The 17,397-nt window shown below is 47.9% G+C and overlaps 1 protein-coding gene across 1 annotated transcript; it reads left to right on the forward strand.

Annotated features, from left to right (window-relative positions):
* The first annotated feature begins 984 nt into the window (after nt 1-984).
* Nucleotides 985-17,190, forward strand: cep170aa (centrosomal protein 170Aa). Its single transcript, XM_068741085.1, has 21 exons — nt 985-1,089; nt 2,197-2,286; nt 3,533-3,611; nt 3,719-3,777; nt 3,864-4,080; nt 5,084-5,221; nt 7,388-7,561; nt 7,724-8,029; nt 10,067-10,420; nt 10,551-10,840; nt 11,529-11,618; nt 12,126-12,243; nt 12,361-13,884; nt 14,078-14,128; nt 15,011-15,284; nt 15,456-15,687; nt 16,053-16,220; nt 16,297-16,385; nt 16,481-16,574; nt 16,673-16,724; nt 16,874-17,190. The coding sequence occupies exons 1-21, from the start codon at nt 985-987 to the stop codon at nt 17,188-17,190; spliced, it is 4,821 nt and encodes a 1,606-aa protein (XP_068597186.1).
* Nucleotides 17,191-17,397: the final 207 nt, after the last annotated feature.

Genomic DNA, 17,397 nt, shown 5'->3' on the forward strand with positions numbered 1-17,397 from the left:
GATTTCAGCGCTGCTTAAAATTACCATAAAAAGCTTCACTTTGAAGCCTGTTTGTAATTAATTGTGAAGAATATTAAAATTGTATAAACCTCTGTGATAACGTGGACATTAAATACGACAATCTCGAAATAATACAAGCAACAGATTCTCTTCTCTCCGATCCGTGCTGCGGCTTATATCCCAGCTCCACGGATCAAATGGCCGTCTGTAAGTTCTGCTGCGTGTCAGTCTTCCGGGCCGGGACGGTTAGAACGTTAGAGCGGTTGGCTTTGACCTCCTTTCCAGCTCATCTGAAGGAAAGCGAGGGGAGGAGGTAAGCACGAGGGAAAATAAATGTCCTGCCGGGGAGCCGGGCCAACATTCCTACATCACTTCCTCCTCTAACATCTGGTAATCATCAGGGCGGCCAGTGGCTCGGTGCTGGTATCCAGGCGTAGACGATGAGGCGTGACACATTGCAGGACCACCCACTCAACCTCACCCCCCCCACCCCCCTACCAACAAAACAACATGAACCATGGAGTGATTTGATCCCGCAAACATTTCTGCGACGTTGCTGTCTTCCATTCGTACTTTACACACTTGCAAAGAAACAAATATGAATGAAATAATCTCTTTCCTCCTTCCGCTCTCAGGATGGCATAGCTGCGTGGTGCTACCTGCAGCCTATCAGCGTGGAGCTACCTGCACCAGAGGTGTGTGACACACCTAGCTTAGCTTAATGCTAAGATGCAACACGCGAGCGGGCTTTCGTCGTCACCACCACATTTGTGAAATATAAAAAAAAAAAAATGCTCTTACTTGCGAACCTGTAATTGATTTTCTTTTACAGTCGGGTAAAGGAATTGATTAAAATTCTTTCATTTTACATTCTTTGTTTTCACATCAACTGAATGTCAGCTCTGTTTGTTGAACTACAAATGTAGTTCTAATATGCTTCTGTCCTGCTCGGCGTGTCACCAGAGTTTGCAGCAGGTTGCAGAGATGAGTGTGACCTCGTGGTTCCTGGTGAGCAGCGGGGGGACGCGTCACCGACTCCCCAGGGAAATGATCTTTGTGGGCCGGGACGACTGTGAGCTCATGCTGCAGGTGAGCAGACCTGAACCACCAAACCTTCCACTTACAGCGACAGCATGTCAGTGACGCTGCCTTCATCAGACAACCACCGTCAGGCTTTTGGTCTGGGAGGTTGTTTTTTGGCTTTCAGAAGATAATAAAAAATAAATGCCTGACAGTCATTGAGGGATCTTCGGTGCTATTAATAGCCTGCCGAGTCTGCTGACTGCTGATCAGTCTGATTCACAACTGCACAAGTCAAGAGATCACACACTGAGTTGAGTATACATAATGTGTTTATAGGCCTTTACGTTTGTGTATTTTGTACTAAGGTGTAGCCGTGCATACATGCAATAAGACCATGCTTGTGCACATGTGCACCTCTCTGGTGACTGCACTATTAATAGAAAGTGGGCCAGATACCGCCTGAGTTAGATCTTATCTAGCTGAGTCTGTTGCCATGTGTGGAGGGCGCATCCATGGCAGCCGGGCTCTGCCGCCGGAAGGCGTTTCACAGGCGCCGGCGTCCGTCTGAGTGCGTGACTGTCAGTATCCACGCACCACGCTAACTGATGTTTGTTCATTCAATCAAGGAGGTTGCTTTGTCCCCCGTATTCGATGTTTTTTTTTTGTTCTTGTTTGGTTTGTCGGCGGAGTTAAGCAAAAATTACTGAACAGATTTCTGTCAAACTTGACAAAGAAACCGATCCAGGTTTACTTGAACCTTATTGTCGCCAGGTAACCATGGGCGAGTGGAGCCTGTTCATTTATCTTTATAGCTTTCATGTTTGTGTGCCCACCAAAGGATTTTTTATTTACCCTTTGTTTTGTTCATTTATTTGTGCTTTCAATCTGAATTGTGAAAATGCTCATTTATTTTATTCTTATAGTCTTTGCTTGCATTAGTTTCTCATCCTCCTGTGATGAGGAAGTAATGAGCATCATAGTCTTGCACAAGACACATTCTCTGATGACTTGTCTATCTGCTGTGCCCTTGCATGCCTGCTCTTTTACTGACTTTGGATTGGAATGAGAAAAAATATGGGAATTCTTGTAAATCAAGGATCTCTTTTTTTGGGGGGGGGCGGCTTGAATGTGAAGCTGATCGATGCTTTGTCTGCTTTGCTCTTTTGTTTGAAGTCCCGCAGCGTGGATAAGCAGCACGCCGTTATCAACTACGATGCTGGGGCTGATGAGCACAAGGTCAAGGACCTCGGCAGCCTGAATGGGGTGAGTACAGGTATAGAATTACCGGCAGGCAAAAACAAAAGGCAAGGGGTATGGATCAAGATAAAAGAATGAGTGAGTGGAGACGGGAGGGAATAGAGCGAAGAGGAGGGGGCTGCATGATGGGTGGAGGAACATGGAGAGAAAATACAGAGATAAAAAGGAAGAAAATCAAAGCCATTCAAGGTGAAAAACTCCCTAGCTGAGATTATGTGTGGTCAGAGGTTAACACATTTTTTTGCCGCTCAATAAACGCTTCGATTTTTCCACTACTAATCGATCTCTCTGTCAATGAAGACTTGCAAAGGTCAAACCTAATTATGCAAATTGGGACTTAAGGACACAGTCCGGATCCAACTATGGTGATGGAAGCGCCAATTAAATCAACATAGAGACTGACATTACTCTATTTTGTAAATTATTTCGGGAAAAGAAATCCCCAAATTGGCTGTTCAGCGAATCCTCGACTGAAAATGAGTTGTTATTTTTATCAGTAACTTAAAAGATCAAATCATAACCGGATAAACTCCAGTGGGGGATACAATGAACTCTGGTTACAGCGTCGGCAGGCTGTTCCTGATGCCTCATGTTGGACACATGTGTAGAGTATCCTTCACATCCTCTGCAACTCTCAGACAGGAAGTCAGACTCACTTCCTGCTGTGTCATTAACCACCTAACCTTTTTTTTTCCTGCTGAGTCAGTGGATAAACAGAGCGCCCCCCGCTCCCTGTCCAACTGGAGGCGGTAGTTTTGTATAACACTCGGGAAAACACTAGCAGACAGTGTTTATTACATCAGAAACACAGTTGTGTGGATTAAATGGAGGGATGAAGGAGGGAAAACAGAGGTGGGAAAGAAAACAGATCATAAATGAGATCAAACAAAGGATATTCAGAAAAAACAAAAAAAACAAAACAAAAACAAAATCATACTATTTAAAACAGTACTCCATTTGAAAAGGAGCAGGATGAAGAAAACATTTATTTAACCCTGCCCCGTGTCACTATGAAATTATCTCACGTAATCAAATCATACACTCACACAAGTATTAAGTACATTAGTATTAGCTATTACAGAAAGCAGGTGAATAACATCTTAACAAGAGATGCTAGTTCCTCTGGAGCTGAAGCCATTAGTTCATTGATCAGGAAGTGGAACACCAGACAGCGATCAGGAATCATTCCACTGATAATTATTGTTCTAGATTAGCTTTGACGTGGCGGCGTTGCCTCTTCGTCCCTTTGCAGACCTTCGTAAACGATGTGCGTATCCAGGAGCAGATATACATCACCCTGAAGTTGGAGGACAAGCTGAGGTTTGGATATGATATCCTTTCATGTGTCTGATGTCTGCTGCCCCCCCACGCATCCACCATCCATGCAACAGTGACCCAGCGTTTTTTTACCAGTGTTCCCTTAACCTTTCTGTCTCACATACCAACCTGTTCACGGTGGTGAGAGGAGAGCTCACCGTGCCCGAGGAGGCTCTGAAGGTAAAAAATCACACACATATAACAATATACAGTGTGTGTATTTCACTACTACTACTACTATGCTCTGTTTCATATCCTTCCATTAGCACGAAAAGTTCACCAGCGGCCTCCAGCTCACCAAGAAGCCATCGAATGGTGAATCCGCCGCGGCCACAATCAAGTTCACGGCTAAGACCCCAACAAAGACCCTCAAGTCCTCCAGCGGAAAACCAGCGGAGAGTAGAGCGACTGATGGGGTCGCCGCCTCCAAAGAGCCACAGAGCAAACCGGCAGACGCTCACAAGTCAGAGGAGAGGATAGGAGGTGATGGCAGCTACATTTATGTTCACTAACTCATGCACAAGCATTCTAAGACATTTCAGGGGCCTTATCTGGCACAGTGAAGTAGAGGGTACGTCACATACTGCTTTTTGGGTATCTGTCACTACTTTAGGATGGATTTCTATCCCCAAGGGGGTAAAAAAAAACATTTGAATTAAGAGGCTGATGAAGTTAGTCGTGTTTTATCTCCGGCCAGTAGGGGGTGGGCACGGTCACCAGGGAGACCGATTCAACATGTGTTCTGTTTTAGGATACAGGCGGTTGAGGTCTAAGGGCGTCCATGATAGTTGCATTCACCGACCAGGCCGAGGTTCCAGTGGGGGGGATCACTTTTGCAGGAACACACACAGACGATCACACATGAACATTGAGTGCTGCAAGCCCCCCCTCATCTACTGCTTTTATGTTTAATGACTTCCTTCTTCATGTACGTGGTTCTACGCATATAATCCTGCGATGCTAGTACCGTAAAACCAGGCCACACCCAGACATTATAGCACCGAGTTAGCACACGCTCAGTAGGCCTCTTCTTCCTGCTTAGAGTGTCTGTAATTACCCAGATATATCAAACCCACACGGGGAACTTAAAGGAGGAGAAGGTAAAGACCTCTCTCTCTGCCGTGTTTTCTATCAGGTCTCCACTGTGCAATCTGATTTAACACAGGGTCCCTCTTCCATCTCAGATTTGAATGGAGGCAGAGAAGCAAGCGGAAAGTCCCTTTTTTGTTTAAATCTCTTGTGTCCATGAGAAAAACTGGGAGAACAAGCACACACAGCGCGCACACACACATATGTGAAAATAGGTCAGTGGTTCAAGATCAGCCCCGAGGGGCCTTAATGCCCCCCCACACACACACACACACACACACACACACACACACAAAGGAGCAGCTGAGCTCATGCCGTGTTTTCAAAAGCTTCATAAAGTTGTGCACTTTTAGGGAGGCTTTGTTAAAATGCATCTGCATTGGTGCATCGATTACAGGGGACGCCGCAGCACTGCCTCGTGGGACTCCCCTCTACGGCCAACCGTCTTGGTGGGGGGACGGGGACGCAGATGACGAGAACTCCTTCAAACAGGAAAGCAAGTCATCCGGCAAAAAGCACGACGGTGCCGTTTCAGGTGGGACAAATTCTGACTATGTTTCAAATACGCAGTGCAGATAATAATGGATTCATGGGTGTGAGTGTCATCAGTTGGTTTTCAGGTGATGCTTCAGTGTTTGTCTGAGTAGCTTTTTCTCAAGGTAAAAGTTCTAAAACCATTTTGTGGGAAAAATCATTTCTCCATTTGCTCTGTGATGACTGGCTAAGGGCTTGTTCGTGTAACAATCTGTACTGAAAGGCACGCAAAGGCTTTTATTAAGAGCCCGCATGCACTCCGGTTTAGCTCAAACAGGTGCATATAGCGACCATCGGACACGGGAACCCCTCATCTGGCGGCCCACACCAATAGTAAAAAGCTCAGTGATGCACAATCGGCCTGTGTCGGGCTGGTTTAGCGTGACCAGTGTTGAGTGGGGGGAGGTTAATCACACACACACACACACACACTGGAGCATCTCTCGCCACATCTGGATGGATCGTCTGGGGGCGTCTCGACCAGCCCGAACAGAAATATTTGGCTCATTGCAGCTGCTTTCATATGTAGCTATGTGAACGCTTCCTGTATGGAATCATGCAGATTTTTCTGAGGATTCTAGATTTTGTTCCCTTATGGGAGATTGGAAAAGTCATGGAAATCGGTGCGTGGACAGCGCTTTGCCCCTCTTTAAGCGTCCTTGTGTTGTTGTTTTGTGAAGCAGATGCTGAGCGGTGTGTTTCTGCCGCTCCTTCCGTGTCCGATCTAATAAACACCGAACTTCAGAAAGCAGTGAAGGAAAACAGAAGTGAAAGCGATGAGGAGAGATTCAGGGAGCGTGTCCTTTTCTCCTTCCTAGTGAATAGACTGTGTATTCAGACCCCCCCCTCCCCCCCCTCCCCTGTGCATTGTCCCTGATGCCGATTGGGTTACGCCATTTCACCAGCTCCCCCCCATACATACACACACACAGCAAACAGACCACTCTTTCACTCCATACTGCGGCATCCATAAGCTAGCCAGTCTCTCGTTCTCCGGTAAGTGTTGTTCTAAATTCAGACATGCTAATGTTAAGGGTGCTTTGACGTCCACTTGTTCTTGCCTTATGACCCGTTGTTCTTTTAGACATTGCAGCATTTGACCAGTTGTCATTGTTTCACTCTAAAGTGCATTAGAATTAGAAGTGAGAAGCGCTGCAGGTTACAAACGGATCGATTGTTGCTTTCAGTTTTTGCCTCAGTCGTTTAAAGTCAGCGCTTCATTAATTAGAAATGTTGTTCCTCGTGCTAAATCTGTAGCTTCTTCCCAGACGGGTCTCGTGACTTCATGGTGACATCACTGGGAGCTGAGTTAGCATCTAGACACACTTACAATGAGTGTGAAATACAGGTATAGTCAATGTAGCATGACATACTAGAGATACAGCCTGTCTGTGTCCTATTTAATGTCACTAAACCAGCAGAGCAGCTCAAGCAAAAGAGAATTTTTTTAATACTTAATTTGAAGTTAAGCTTTTACTTCAGAGTTTGTGTTTATGTGAAGCTACTCCTACCACATTTATTGAATATATTATTAATAAGATTCCACTATTTCTCTAGCAATTATATTCTGCAAAGTCAGTTTCTGTGTCTTACTTCTTACACCTAATTGGTTGCCTTATGCTCCTACATGTGCTCTCCAGAAAGAAGCAGATGGCCCCATTTAAGTTCTGGAAGTATCATTTATCATTGTCAGATCCCGCAGAGACGCCGCTTGTTAATGTGAATGCATGAGAAAACAAAATGCTTTATGTAGAAAAGGTTTTAAATAGCTGTACAAGCATTTATTGTCCTTTGTAACATGATTTATGTGTTTGTTTGTAGCTCTTAATGATTTTGTAGTTTGTGGGGCAACATTTTTCCCCAGAAGATGAGATTAAATTCCATAAACGCTGAACCATCTTCGCTGAAGAGAGGAGCAAGATTGAACTGATCCAATTTGAGCTCAGTTTGACCTTTTAACGTTTCAGCTTTTGTTAGAGTTACCGTTAGTGACACCGTATCAGAGCCCGATGCATTGACAGGCTTTTGAAAAGTCAGACATCACGTCATACGCAGCTTTCATGCTGCTTTACATAAGAAGCTCACACCTGATTGTACAGCTTTAAACTGACAAAGGTCGAACTGCGTGTCTGAGCATTCTCTTCTTCCTCATATTTATCAACCTCAGACAGCAAAGACGCCCGCAGAGGGGAGAGAGCCAAAGACGACGTCCTTCACGCCTCCTCCACCCATGATTCCAGTTACTTTGAGATCCCTACCAAGGAGGGTCACATGGCCAGCAATGGCATCCATGAGATTCCCACCAAGGACACAGAGGACACGGCCTCTCACAGTGCTGCAGGTGAAGGACTCATTCCACTTAATAAATACACCACTATTGCATTGACCTGTGGCACTAATACTTGTGTATTTACATAGTAATTATTGTAGATGTCAAACCAACATGTGTTAAAAAGTTCGATGGTATTTATTTAACATTAAAAAAGCAACATCTGCTCCACAGCTCAAGGCCACGCCTCCTTCACCATAGAGTTCGACAACACTTCTCCTGGGAAAGTCAAAATTAAAGACCATGTGTCGAAATTCACACCCGACCAACACCGGCCTCACTCCAGAAAGAGCGGCGCAGGAAGCGGAACAGCCGGTGGGAAGGACCTGAGCACGCTGCAAGCTGCTATGATGGCGTCTGAGAGCAAGGTGGCCGACTGGCTGGCCCAGAACGATCCCACTCTGGTACGCAGCGAGTCGACAGAGGACGACAGCAAGAGCATCAAGAGCGACGTGCCGGTCCATCTCAAGCGGCTAAAAGGTGGAGGTTTCCTTCTCGTTATAATTACGTCGCCCTCTTTTCACAGAGATCACCCAATAGGAAGGCCCGCCTCTGAACCAGCTTCATTTACAGCCAGCAGAAACATTTAAACTACTAGCTACTGGTCTGAAAACCAATCATATGGCTTAGCAAGAGCCCCAGTAGAATCTCCCTCACCCCCATCCCTCAGTGGATTTAGAGCAGAATTTATATTATCCTGTGAGGAGGGCATATCAATGCATTTATTTATTACGTTGTTTTCAATCTGTGCTTCTTTGGAAGTCTTTTTGTTTTTGTTTTGCTTTGCTGGGATGGAAATCAAAAAATAATCTGATTAACTGTGTCGATTAACTGCATCCTTTGTGGAAGGTTTGAGTACATTTCATGCTTCACTGCAATTCTTTGTCCTCGTCCCGCTGCCAGGAGTTTTTGTGGAACACCAGGAAACGCTACGTGCTGCCAGTACGAAGACTTCGAGTTGACGTGCTAAGCTAGGCTGTAGCATGCTGGTTAATTAAATGGAGGTCAATTTATGATGATGCTGACATGTGTGGGGGGAGGGAGGGACCAGAAGACTGGAGGTCATGAAAGTGGAAGTGCTTCACGCAGGAGTGAAAAGCAGGGAGGCTAATTCATTAGACGACATTAGCGCGACATGCTTGGCAGCTGTGCTGATGGAGCTGCACGCCTGACACGAGTCACAGGAGGAAAATAACGGTGCTGATGTGGAAAAACGGACACGATGAATAGATGAGGGAGAGGAGGAGGAAGGTGGAACAACTTCACGGTAGCGCCCAGAGCAGCATTTTCAGCAGCACCAGCAAAAATGATTGCACAACAACAGGAAAAAGAGAGAGAGGGAGCAGTTAGGGGGCAGGCGGTCGTGTTAATGATGCAAACAAAGAGTTCACGTGGATGTGTAAGCACAAGCAGCAAACGTCTCTCTGTGTGTGAGAAATGCATGTCAGTGCTGAACGAGGTGAGCGTGGCGGAAGGCCATTGTGTCTGTGTTTGCTGCATGCGTGTGTTTGAGACACGCAGTGCAGCATGCGCGAGAGGAGGCGTGTTAGATGTGCTCAGGGTGTGTCGTAGTTGCGAGGCAGAGACGGTTCTAGCGAGGAAACTGAGAGGAGGCAACTGGAGCCAAGCTTTTGATGTGTAAACATTGAGGTGAGTATTTTCTTTCTCTCTGTTGAGGATGCATTTTGATTCTGTGAATTGTGCTGATAGTTTAACTGCTGTGTGTACCGCTCTACAGCTCTATGCATGCTGTTCAATACCAGACTGTAAATGTGCAATCTGCTCTTTATTGGGATTCAAGATCAGTATTTAATGCACTGTTTGAATTCCTTGAGGCGTAGTATAAGCTCTGTTAACTTCCATCGTGTTTGCGTATTGTAAACTCACACACAAGTTCAATTTATTCAATATTTGAATTCCGCGTATTGATGTTTGCGTTAGTGTGCGTGGTGCGTTTGTGTGTGCGGCTGAGCAGGCGGAGGAAGCGCCGCCGGGAGTCACGTCGGGGCAACCGGGGCAGAGCGCTGGACTCTCACAGATGCCTCTGTTCTCTGGCCCTGCCAACGGCTTCTTTGTCTGGGCCACTCAGCTTCAAAGACCCGTGGGGGGGGGGGGGGGGGGTCCTCTTCTGAATGAAATGCATGCTTGGTTACATTTCAAACACTGATAGAAGGCTGTAAAGGTGGAAGAGGTGGCTGGAGGAACGTGATGAGCTGCAAGGCCGTAGAAGTAAATGATGAAGAAATAAATCTGTAAAAGTGCAAAAACAAACACTACAATTCCCAGAATGCAAATCGCAATTGTCTTTCATTGAAGTCTCCCTGTCTTTCAAGTTCTGTACTCTACATTGGTGATGTTTAAACAGCTTGGTGACCCTAAACAGTCCATGTAAACGGATCAAACCCAGCATTGATGTTCAGAATGTGGCATTCAGTGCACGTTACAGTAAAGCTGTATATATATAAAATGTTGTATATATATAAATATCCAGCTCCACTCTGTTTTGTATCCTGCTAGGCAGTAAACACGAGGACGGCACCCAGAGTGACTCAGAAAATGGACTGGGATTGCGTTTCGCCAACCGTCGCCACGCCCTTGAGGAGCGCCTAAAAGCGGCACACGGTCACGCGGGGGGAGCGGCAGGAGGAGGGAGCATCACAGTGAGTGGGACAAGACCGGCCGGCTCACGCACCGCCTTTATGATCGAGTTCATCGATGAGGAAAACCCTCGGAAGCGCCGTTCGTACTCCTTTTCCCAGACTGCACCTCTACTAGGGGGAGGATCTGGTGTGGAGGGACTGTGTCCTCAGCCCCCCTGTCACCCCAAGGTGTTCAGCATTTCCACCTCTGCTGCTACAGCTTCAGAGTCAGGTGATAAAAGTTTGATTATGTCTTCAAGTTTCGAATTAAGTCAAACAAATCCGGTCCGTGTCTTAGTGCTCCACGAAAGCACGATATGTTCGCGTGTTTGTGTAACAGCTCTGTTTCTGGGCACCTTCAGGTAAGGTCCCAGCTCCCATACCGGCCACGGTGACGGCCGGCGCTCCCACGGCTGCACGCGTCCTCCTCAAGCAGAGGTCAGAGGACACGAGCATCGGCCGCAGCTCAGCAAGCACCGGACTGGCGACAGGCAGCCCCACCAGCCCCAGCGAGGAAGCCTCTGTCGTGGGGAGAGACGCAGGAACTGCTGGAGGGGAGGCCGAAGACGACCACAGTGATAAGGGGACATATACTATTGAACTGGAGAACAGGAACCCAGAGGAAGAGGAGGCCCGGCGCCTGATAGATAAGGCACGAGTGTTCAGAGAGATTTGTTTGGTCTTTCTGCTTCAGCCATCGCAAAATGTTCATCTCAGTCACGATTCTAACAAGATACCGTCTTTCCTTTGGGGCAACAGAGCTAAATACAACTCCATAATGCCCCCAAGCCTCCAGGACTAAGTTCATGGCACAGACAACATGTAGATTATTTTGCTGATATGATGACATTCCTGCCTGTTAAGGTTGCTACGGTGACACAAAGGACAGCTTAAGGAGATTTTAATTGTTGTGTGCAGGTATTATCTGAGGAAGAGCAGCGATATAGTTAGTGAACTTGTTCAGCGGGCATCACACTCCAAACTGCAAGTGTTGTTATGCTAATTCCTGTAATTAGCTGACACGCTAATTAGCACATTGCTCATAGACGATCTGCTGCCACCCGCTCTGCCTTTTGGTGGCGTATGCTTGTGTTACTTCTGATTGTTGCCATGGCACTTAACTTTTAAATGCCGATTGGTGCTTTAGCTGCTTTCCTCTTTAAGAGTTCTGTGGAATATCATTATTAACACACTACTTCTCTCTAATACATGATAAAGGCTGATTGGTGTGTATGGCAGTACCTCAATTCATAATGTAACATGATCTGCCTGCATTAAATGCCCATCTTTTCCCACATTGGCATCAATTCCTCCCTTTTTGTATCTTCCTATCTTTGCAGGTATTTGGTGTGCAGCAGAACCTGGACCCCTCTTTTCTGTCAGACCTGAAAGAAGGAAAAGCAAAGGAGGCAAGGGAGACGGGGAAAGAGGTAGAAAACCCTAAAGCTTTTAGGGTTTGGACTTTTGGTTCTTCCGTCTTCCTCCTTTTCTCTTCATGCTCACCCACACACAAGTGCAGATTACTGGAATGCAGATGGGAAGTGTTGCTAGTTCAGATTAAATCGCCCTTTGACTTCCTGTTTCGTTGTATTTCTCGTTTATTAGAATCATGACAGCGTTTCTGAGTCATAGTAACTCATGACTTCAGCGCGCTCCTCCTCCAGCTTGTTCATGCGAGGAGACTTGTCCTCCTGAGATTGACCTAGTTCATACTAAGATGAGGAGAGACATCCTCGCCCCTCCAGGCTAAACCATAAGAGTGTGTCCACAGTGCAGCGTTTCTGTCGAGTCTTTTATATCATTTAGGTTAGTGTGTAAAGTAAAATAAGGAAACGGCGCCGGTTTTTGTTCTTTAAGATTATTGTGGTTACTAATCGACTGATCTGAATGTCCTTTCTTGTTCTTATCACCCCCACCTCCTCGCATGCTCCCCTCAGGCTCATCCTGGTGACCCCAGTTGGGTCTCCCAGTGGGCCAGTCTAGCTGCCAATCACACCAGGACAGACCCAGAGGGCTCAGGAGCAGAGACAGCAGCCTTCCTCCACAAAGAGAGAGGTACCGGTACACATTCACTTTAAGAATTAACCTTTACGCTTGGGTAGATGGTACGACTTTATGAACTGAAATGTACTGTAAATGAATGCTAGCTAATTGTTCTTCTCTCTCTTGTAGCTGATGCCTTTGAGTCCGGAGCATCCCTGAGCAGAGATGAATCCTCCTCCAGCCTGACCGACCATAAGCGCAGAACCCTCCCCCAGCTCCCCGTGGATGACCCCCGGGCTAAACCCGTCACCAAAGCACCAGGACTGCGATCCGAGATCGGGGAGAAGCAAGACACTGAGCCACAGGAAAAAGAGAACAAGGGAGACGGGCAGTCGCCGACTCCCACGAAGGACGGGAAGATGAGCAGTAATCAAAAGCGAAGCTCCACTTCTTCTCCATCCAAGGCAGCTCTGAGCACTGGTAGCTCTGAGCATAGGAAGAGGTCAGAGGAGCGGAAAGGAGGAGGAGCAGGTGAAGGAGGAGACACATCCGGGAAGCCTCTTGTGCGCCAGGACAGCTTCACTGTAGAAAAGCCCAGCGCTAATGTCCCATCAGAGCTCATCCCCCGCATTAACAGAGGCAGCAATGGGCGTGAGCGCAGCGACTCGGTGGGCAGCATGGACACGGCTACGCTCCTGAAGGACACTGAGGCGGTCATGGCTTTTCTAGAGGCCAAACTCAGGGATGAAAACAAGTTGGACCAGAAAAGTGGTAGAGCAGCCACCACCAATCGGGGCTTAGCGTCTGGCTTCGCTCCGCGGACCAACTCCGTCTCTCCCGAGTCAGATGTCGACACGGCCAGCGCAGCGAGTCACCTGGCTGGGGAGGCAGAGAGGAAGGCATCGAGTGGCGGTGAGCACAAACGGCGTTCCCTCAGCAGCATGCACCGGGAGAAGAGCAACATGAGCACAGCTTCCAAGGTCGCTAAAGCTAGCACCCGGGAACGCTTGGAGAGGAAGTCTAAAACGACAACTGGCGAGGGGGCAAGCCGGACTGAGGCACGGCGGTCCGTTCAGCCATCGCCTGCTTCCTCCAGAGCTCGCCAGCCTTCTCTGGATCTGACAGACGATGACCAGACGTCTTCCTTTCCCATCTCTGACATTCTCTCGTCAGACCAGGAGACATACTCCGGACCTTTGGGGAACAGCAGGTCCACTAAAACCTCCATCGGCGGATCCTCCAGGAGTAGCCGCACTCTCCAGGCCGCCACGACTTCCTCCCTGAACAAGCAGGCCTCGCTGCCTCAGCCGCGGCCCACGAGGGCGTCCCTGCTTCGCCGCGCCCGGCTGGGGGACACATCTGACACAGACCTGGCTGATGCAGATCGAGTGTCTGTTGCCTCTGAGGTCTCCACCACCAGCTCCACCTCTAAGCCGCCACCCGGCAGGAGGGGGCTGTCGCGGCTGGACATGCTGGCGCAGCCGCGCAGAAACCGTTTGGGCTCCATCTCGGCCCGCAGCGACTCCGAGTGCACAATGGCACGTAGCTCCACCTCCTCGCCCCGCCTCTCTGCCGAGACCGCTCTGCGGCTGGGATTGCGCTCATCAACGCCAACGGAGAACAAGCTGGCTCCCAGGATGAGGGCTAACAGCGTGTCCAAGCTGAACGAGGGCAAGACGAAGACCACTGCGTCCGGATACTGCTCGCCCACAGGTGAGCCGCACATCCGGGTTTGTAGGAAAAGTAAGAAGAGAAACGTACGTTTTCCATCAAGGTTTACTTTATTTAGGAATTTCAAAAAGGTGTGCAACACGCCTCATTTTGCGTCGGTGTGGCGCGCAAACATTTGTCTGTGAACGTTTCCGCTGTGTTGTGAAAAACATGTGCGTTGATTGTCATCGTCCAGAGAGCTTTCTGCCAGAACCCGAGGGCGTTGGTGCAGAGGAGGAGCTGATGGGTACTGTACCAGAGCTGGAGAACGTTGATTAAGCCTTGTGTGTGTGTGTGTGTGTGTGTGTCAGACCTGGGTCACAGTCAAAGAAACCGTGAACCGTCAGTTATTTCTGAAGGCACATTCCCAATTTGCAGATTTTTTAAAATGTGGTTGTTTGTTTAAGTTCGTCACATAAATAAATTCCAGTTATTCTTATTAAGTCGACGTACCGTGGCCCAGCTCTAGCATATTTTATCATGTGAACAATGCCATCCTTCGAATGAGGCTGTGATGAAGACCCGAATGCTTTATCGATAGTTCCATACACTCATTTTGGACTCTTTTGCAGCCAATTCTGGACCCGAGGCGTTAACGGGGAGAGAACATGTTGCGTGTAGAAAGGCTGTGACTCGACTCGCAACATTACTTCGGTCTGAACTTAGAAAAACACAAAAGCTCCAGCCTCAAAACCAGCTAGTAAACAGCTGTGTAGCACTGCCCCCCCCCCCCCCTGTAGAGGCTTTTATTCATCATTTACCCTCGAGCCTCAGAGAGCATGAAGCGGTCTCATCATGTGTGTGGCGCGTGACCGTCGGGAAGCAGCGTGACTGATCCCTTTGTTTGGTGGCTGATAGTATCGATGGTTCTGCTCCCGCTGCTTTCAGTGTGCTTGATCTTTATTTGTTTGCTTGAATAAACAGAGAATAATATTATATGTTAGCACTTCCTTGAACGCCTCCATTACATAAATGCACCATCGACGTGTAATCAACATATGAAGCCACTAATCGCCACCTGCTCATTATTTTATTTTTTACTTAACAATTAATTAATAACAAATGCAATTAAATAACCGCAGAAATATTCATTATATGAATCTTATTTCTATTAATTCTTACATTGCAGTATCCAGTAGCAGCAGGTGGAGACGTCTGCCGCCCGAATACGGCTCCACGTCAGAGGAGGAGTTCGGTTCCAGCCAGAACGCCCAGAGGCACGGCGGGCGCTCCCACGTCCGGCCTCATCACCTCGTACCACATCGCAGCTCGAGGCTCGGCGCCACCGCGAGCCCGGGTTGCAGCGGCGCGATGGGTCCGGGCGGGGCGGGGATCAAACACCGCATGAAAGAGCAAGATGAGTACATCAGGGATTGGACGGCACACAGCGAGGAGATAGCCAGGTACAGATGGCATTGATATTTATTACTCAAATGTTTGAACATGATGCTTTAAAGCTATATTTATTAAGAGCTTTTATTTTGATATGTATGTTGTTGTTGTTGTTGCTGATGCAAGCTGCATGTGTTCCTGCCTGTCCTAAAGAATTCCTCCATCTGTCTGACGGTTAACAGGTTATTCCCATGTGTGCGCAGGATCAGCCAGGACTTGGCTAAGGACTTGGCCGTCTTGGCCCGCGAGATCCACGATGTGGCTGGCGAAATCGACTCCGTCAGCTCATCTGGCACGGCGCCCAGCACCACCGTCAGCACCGCCGCCACCACCCCGGGATCGGCCATCGACACCCGGGAAGAGGTAGGCGCTGCACGTCCCACGCAGGCGGACATACAGGAGAGCATGAAAAAGGTGCCCGTTTTTCTTCTTCTTCTTCTTCTATCGTTGTCTATCATTGCGCCTCCATTGTGCCTTGGCCATCCCTTCTGTGTTGCTTGGATAAAAATGACTTCCTGTCTATTGCTTTCATCTATTGTGAGAGGTATTAATTTATTCCACACTCACAGGCTCCACTTTCATCTATTTTTTTGACACGAGGGGATTAATGCAGTTAATATTTAACTTTTGTGGGCTGGACAGTTACAGATTTAGAGCTGCTTCGTTTTCTGACACTTCCTAATTCCTCCATTTGTCTAAAATCCTTACTTGTTCTTTGATGGCTGAAAATCATCCCTGAAGGGTTTTTTTGAGTTTCACCTCTCCCTGTTTTTGCCCAGCTGGTGGATCGGGTGTTTGATGAGAGTCTAAACTTCAGGAAGATCCCACCTGTGATTTCAACCAATAAGGTGCCAGAGATCAACGGTAAGCCGCCAGAGCTCCGGCCCCGCGCTCCCGAGGGTCACGAGCCCCGAGCTCTAAGGCGACGCACCTGGAACCGAGAGGAGGTGAGTCCTGACTCATCAACCATCACCTCCTGAACAACATGTATCAAACGTCACTTCTTCTTCTCTGTGTTTTCAGGCTGTACTGGACAGCCTGATGCTCCATTCAGTCTCTCAGCTGTCCACCAAGATTAGACATGGCGTCGACAAAACAGCAGGAAAAATCAGGTATTAATCATCATTGATATATCATCCAAGTGGACCAGTGTTCCCAGCACCGCCGTGGTTTGAAAGTGTGCGTGCTGTGGTGTGTTTCTATCCAGGATCTTGTTTAAGGACAAGGACAGAAAATGGGATGAAATTGAGAATCAACTACGATTTGAAAGTGAAATGCCTCTCCTGAAAACGTCCAACAAGGTACAGGAGCGCGTCCCTCTGAACGACATTTGATGACAGGACATGTGGAGGATTATCTGGAGATGCTATTTTATTGTTTTCCCTCATCCTCTCTTCAGGAGATTTCCTCAGTCCTGCTGGATCTGAAGAGGGTAGAGAAGCAGCTTCAAGGTAGAGTCACGTGACCCTCGAATAAAGAAACACGAAACAAGCTTTGCTGTTTCAGTCACGAGTATTCCTAATTCAATTTGTTCATTAAATCCACATGAACTTTACACAAAGCCTTCCTCACATTGATTCTCTCCCTGCTTCCGTCCCAGTGATCAATGCGATGGTAGACCCAGACGGGACTCTGGACGCCCTGGCTAATCTCGGCCTGACCAGCCCTGCGACCCCCACAAAGCCCAAAACCGCCCAAAGCACTCCCCCCTCTGTTATGAGTCCAGGATCTGCACCTCCAGCCAAACAGCCACTGCCAGAGATCCTTCCTGGGCCCGGAGGATCAACAGCCAGGGTTCCGGCTTCCTCTGCAGAGACTGCACAAGACCCCGGTCCGGGTCTCAGCTTACCGGGGATGGGAGGACTGCCCTTCAACCGCATGCGGCCAACTGGAAAGGAGGCTATCGCGCAGAAGTGAACGGCAAGTCTCCCTGAGATCAGTATTATGTGAATAAACATGAGTGGAGTTTGGGTAGCTGGTTATCCCCATTCACAACAGTGAAGCAAAGTGAAGGATTGTTGGCGAGATGTGATCAGAATGCAGATGAATTCAGTCAGGTGAGAATGAAGCGCTACAAACGACCTGCAGAAAACATGTTCAATCTCATCTGACACATCATGGAGG

The sequence above is a fragment of the Brachionichthys hirsutus genome, chromosome 7, assembly GCF_040956055.1.
Source record: "Brachionichthys hirsutus isolate HB-005 chromosome 7, CSIRO-AGI_Bhir_v1, whole genome shotgun sequence".
Taxonomy (NCBI): Eukaryota; Metazoa; Chordata; class Actinopteri; order Lophiiformes; family Brachionichthyidae; genus Brachionichthys; species Brachionichthys hirsutus.

Coding starts and splice junctions, on each gene's coding strand:
- cep170aa (XM_068741085.1), top strand. CDS start 985: ATGAGTGTGACCTCGTGGTTCCTGGTGAGCAGCGGGGGGACGCGTCAC. Junction 7,562..7,723: donor GGCCTCTCACAGTGCTGCAG/GTGAAGGACTCA, acceptor TCTGCTCCACAG/CTCAAGGCCACGCCTCCTTC. Junction 15,688..16,052: donor TACAGGAGAGCATGAAAAAG/GTGCCCGTTTTT, acceptor GTTTTTGCCCAG/CTGGTGGATCGGGTGTTTGA.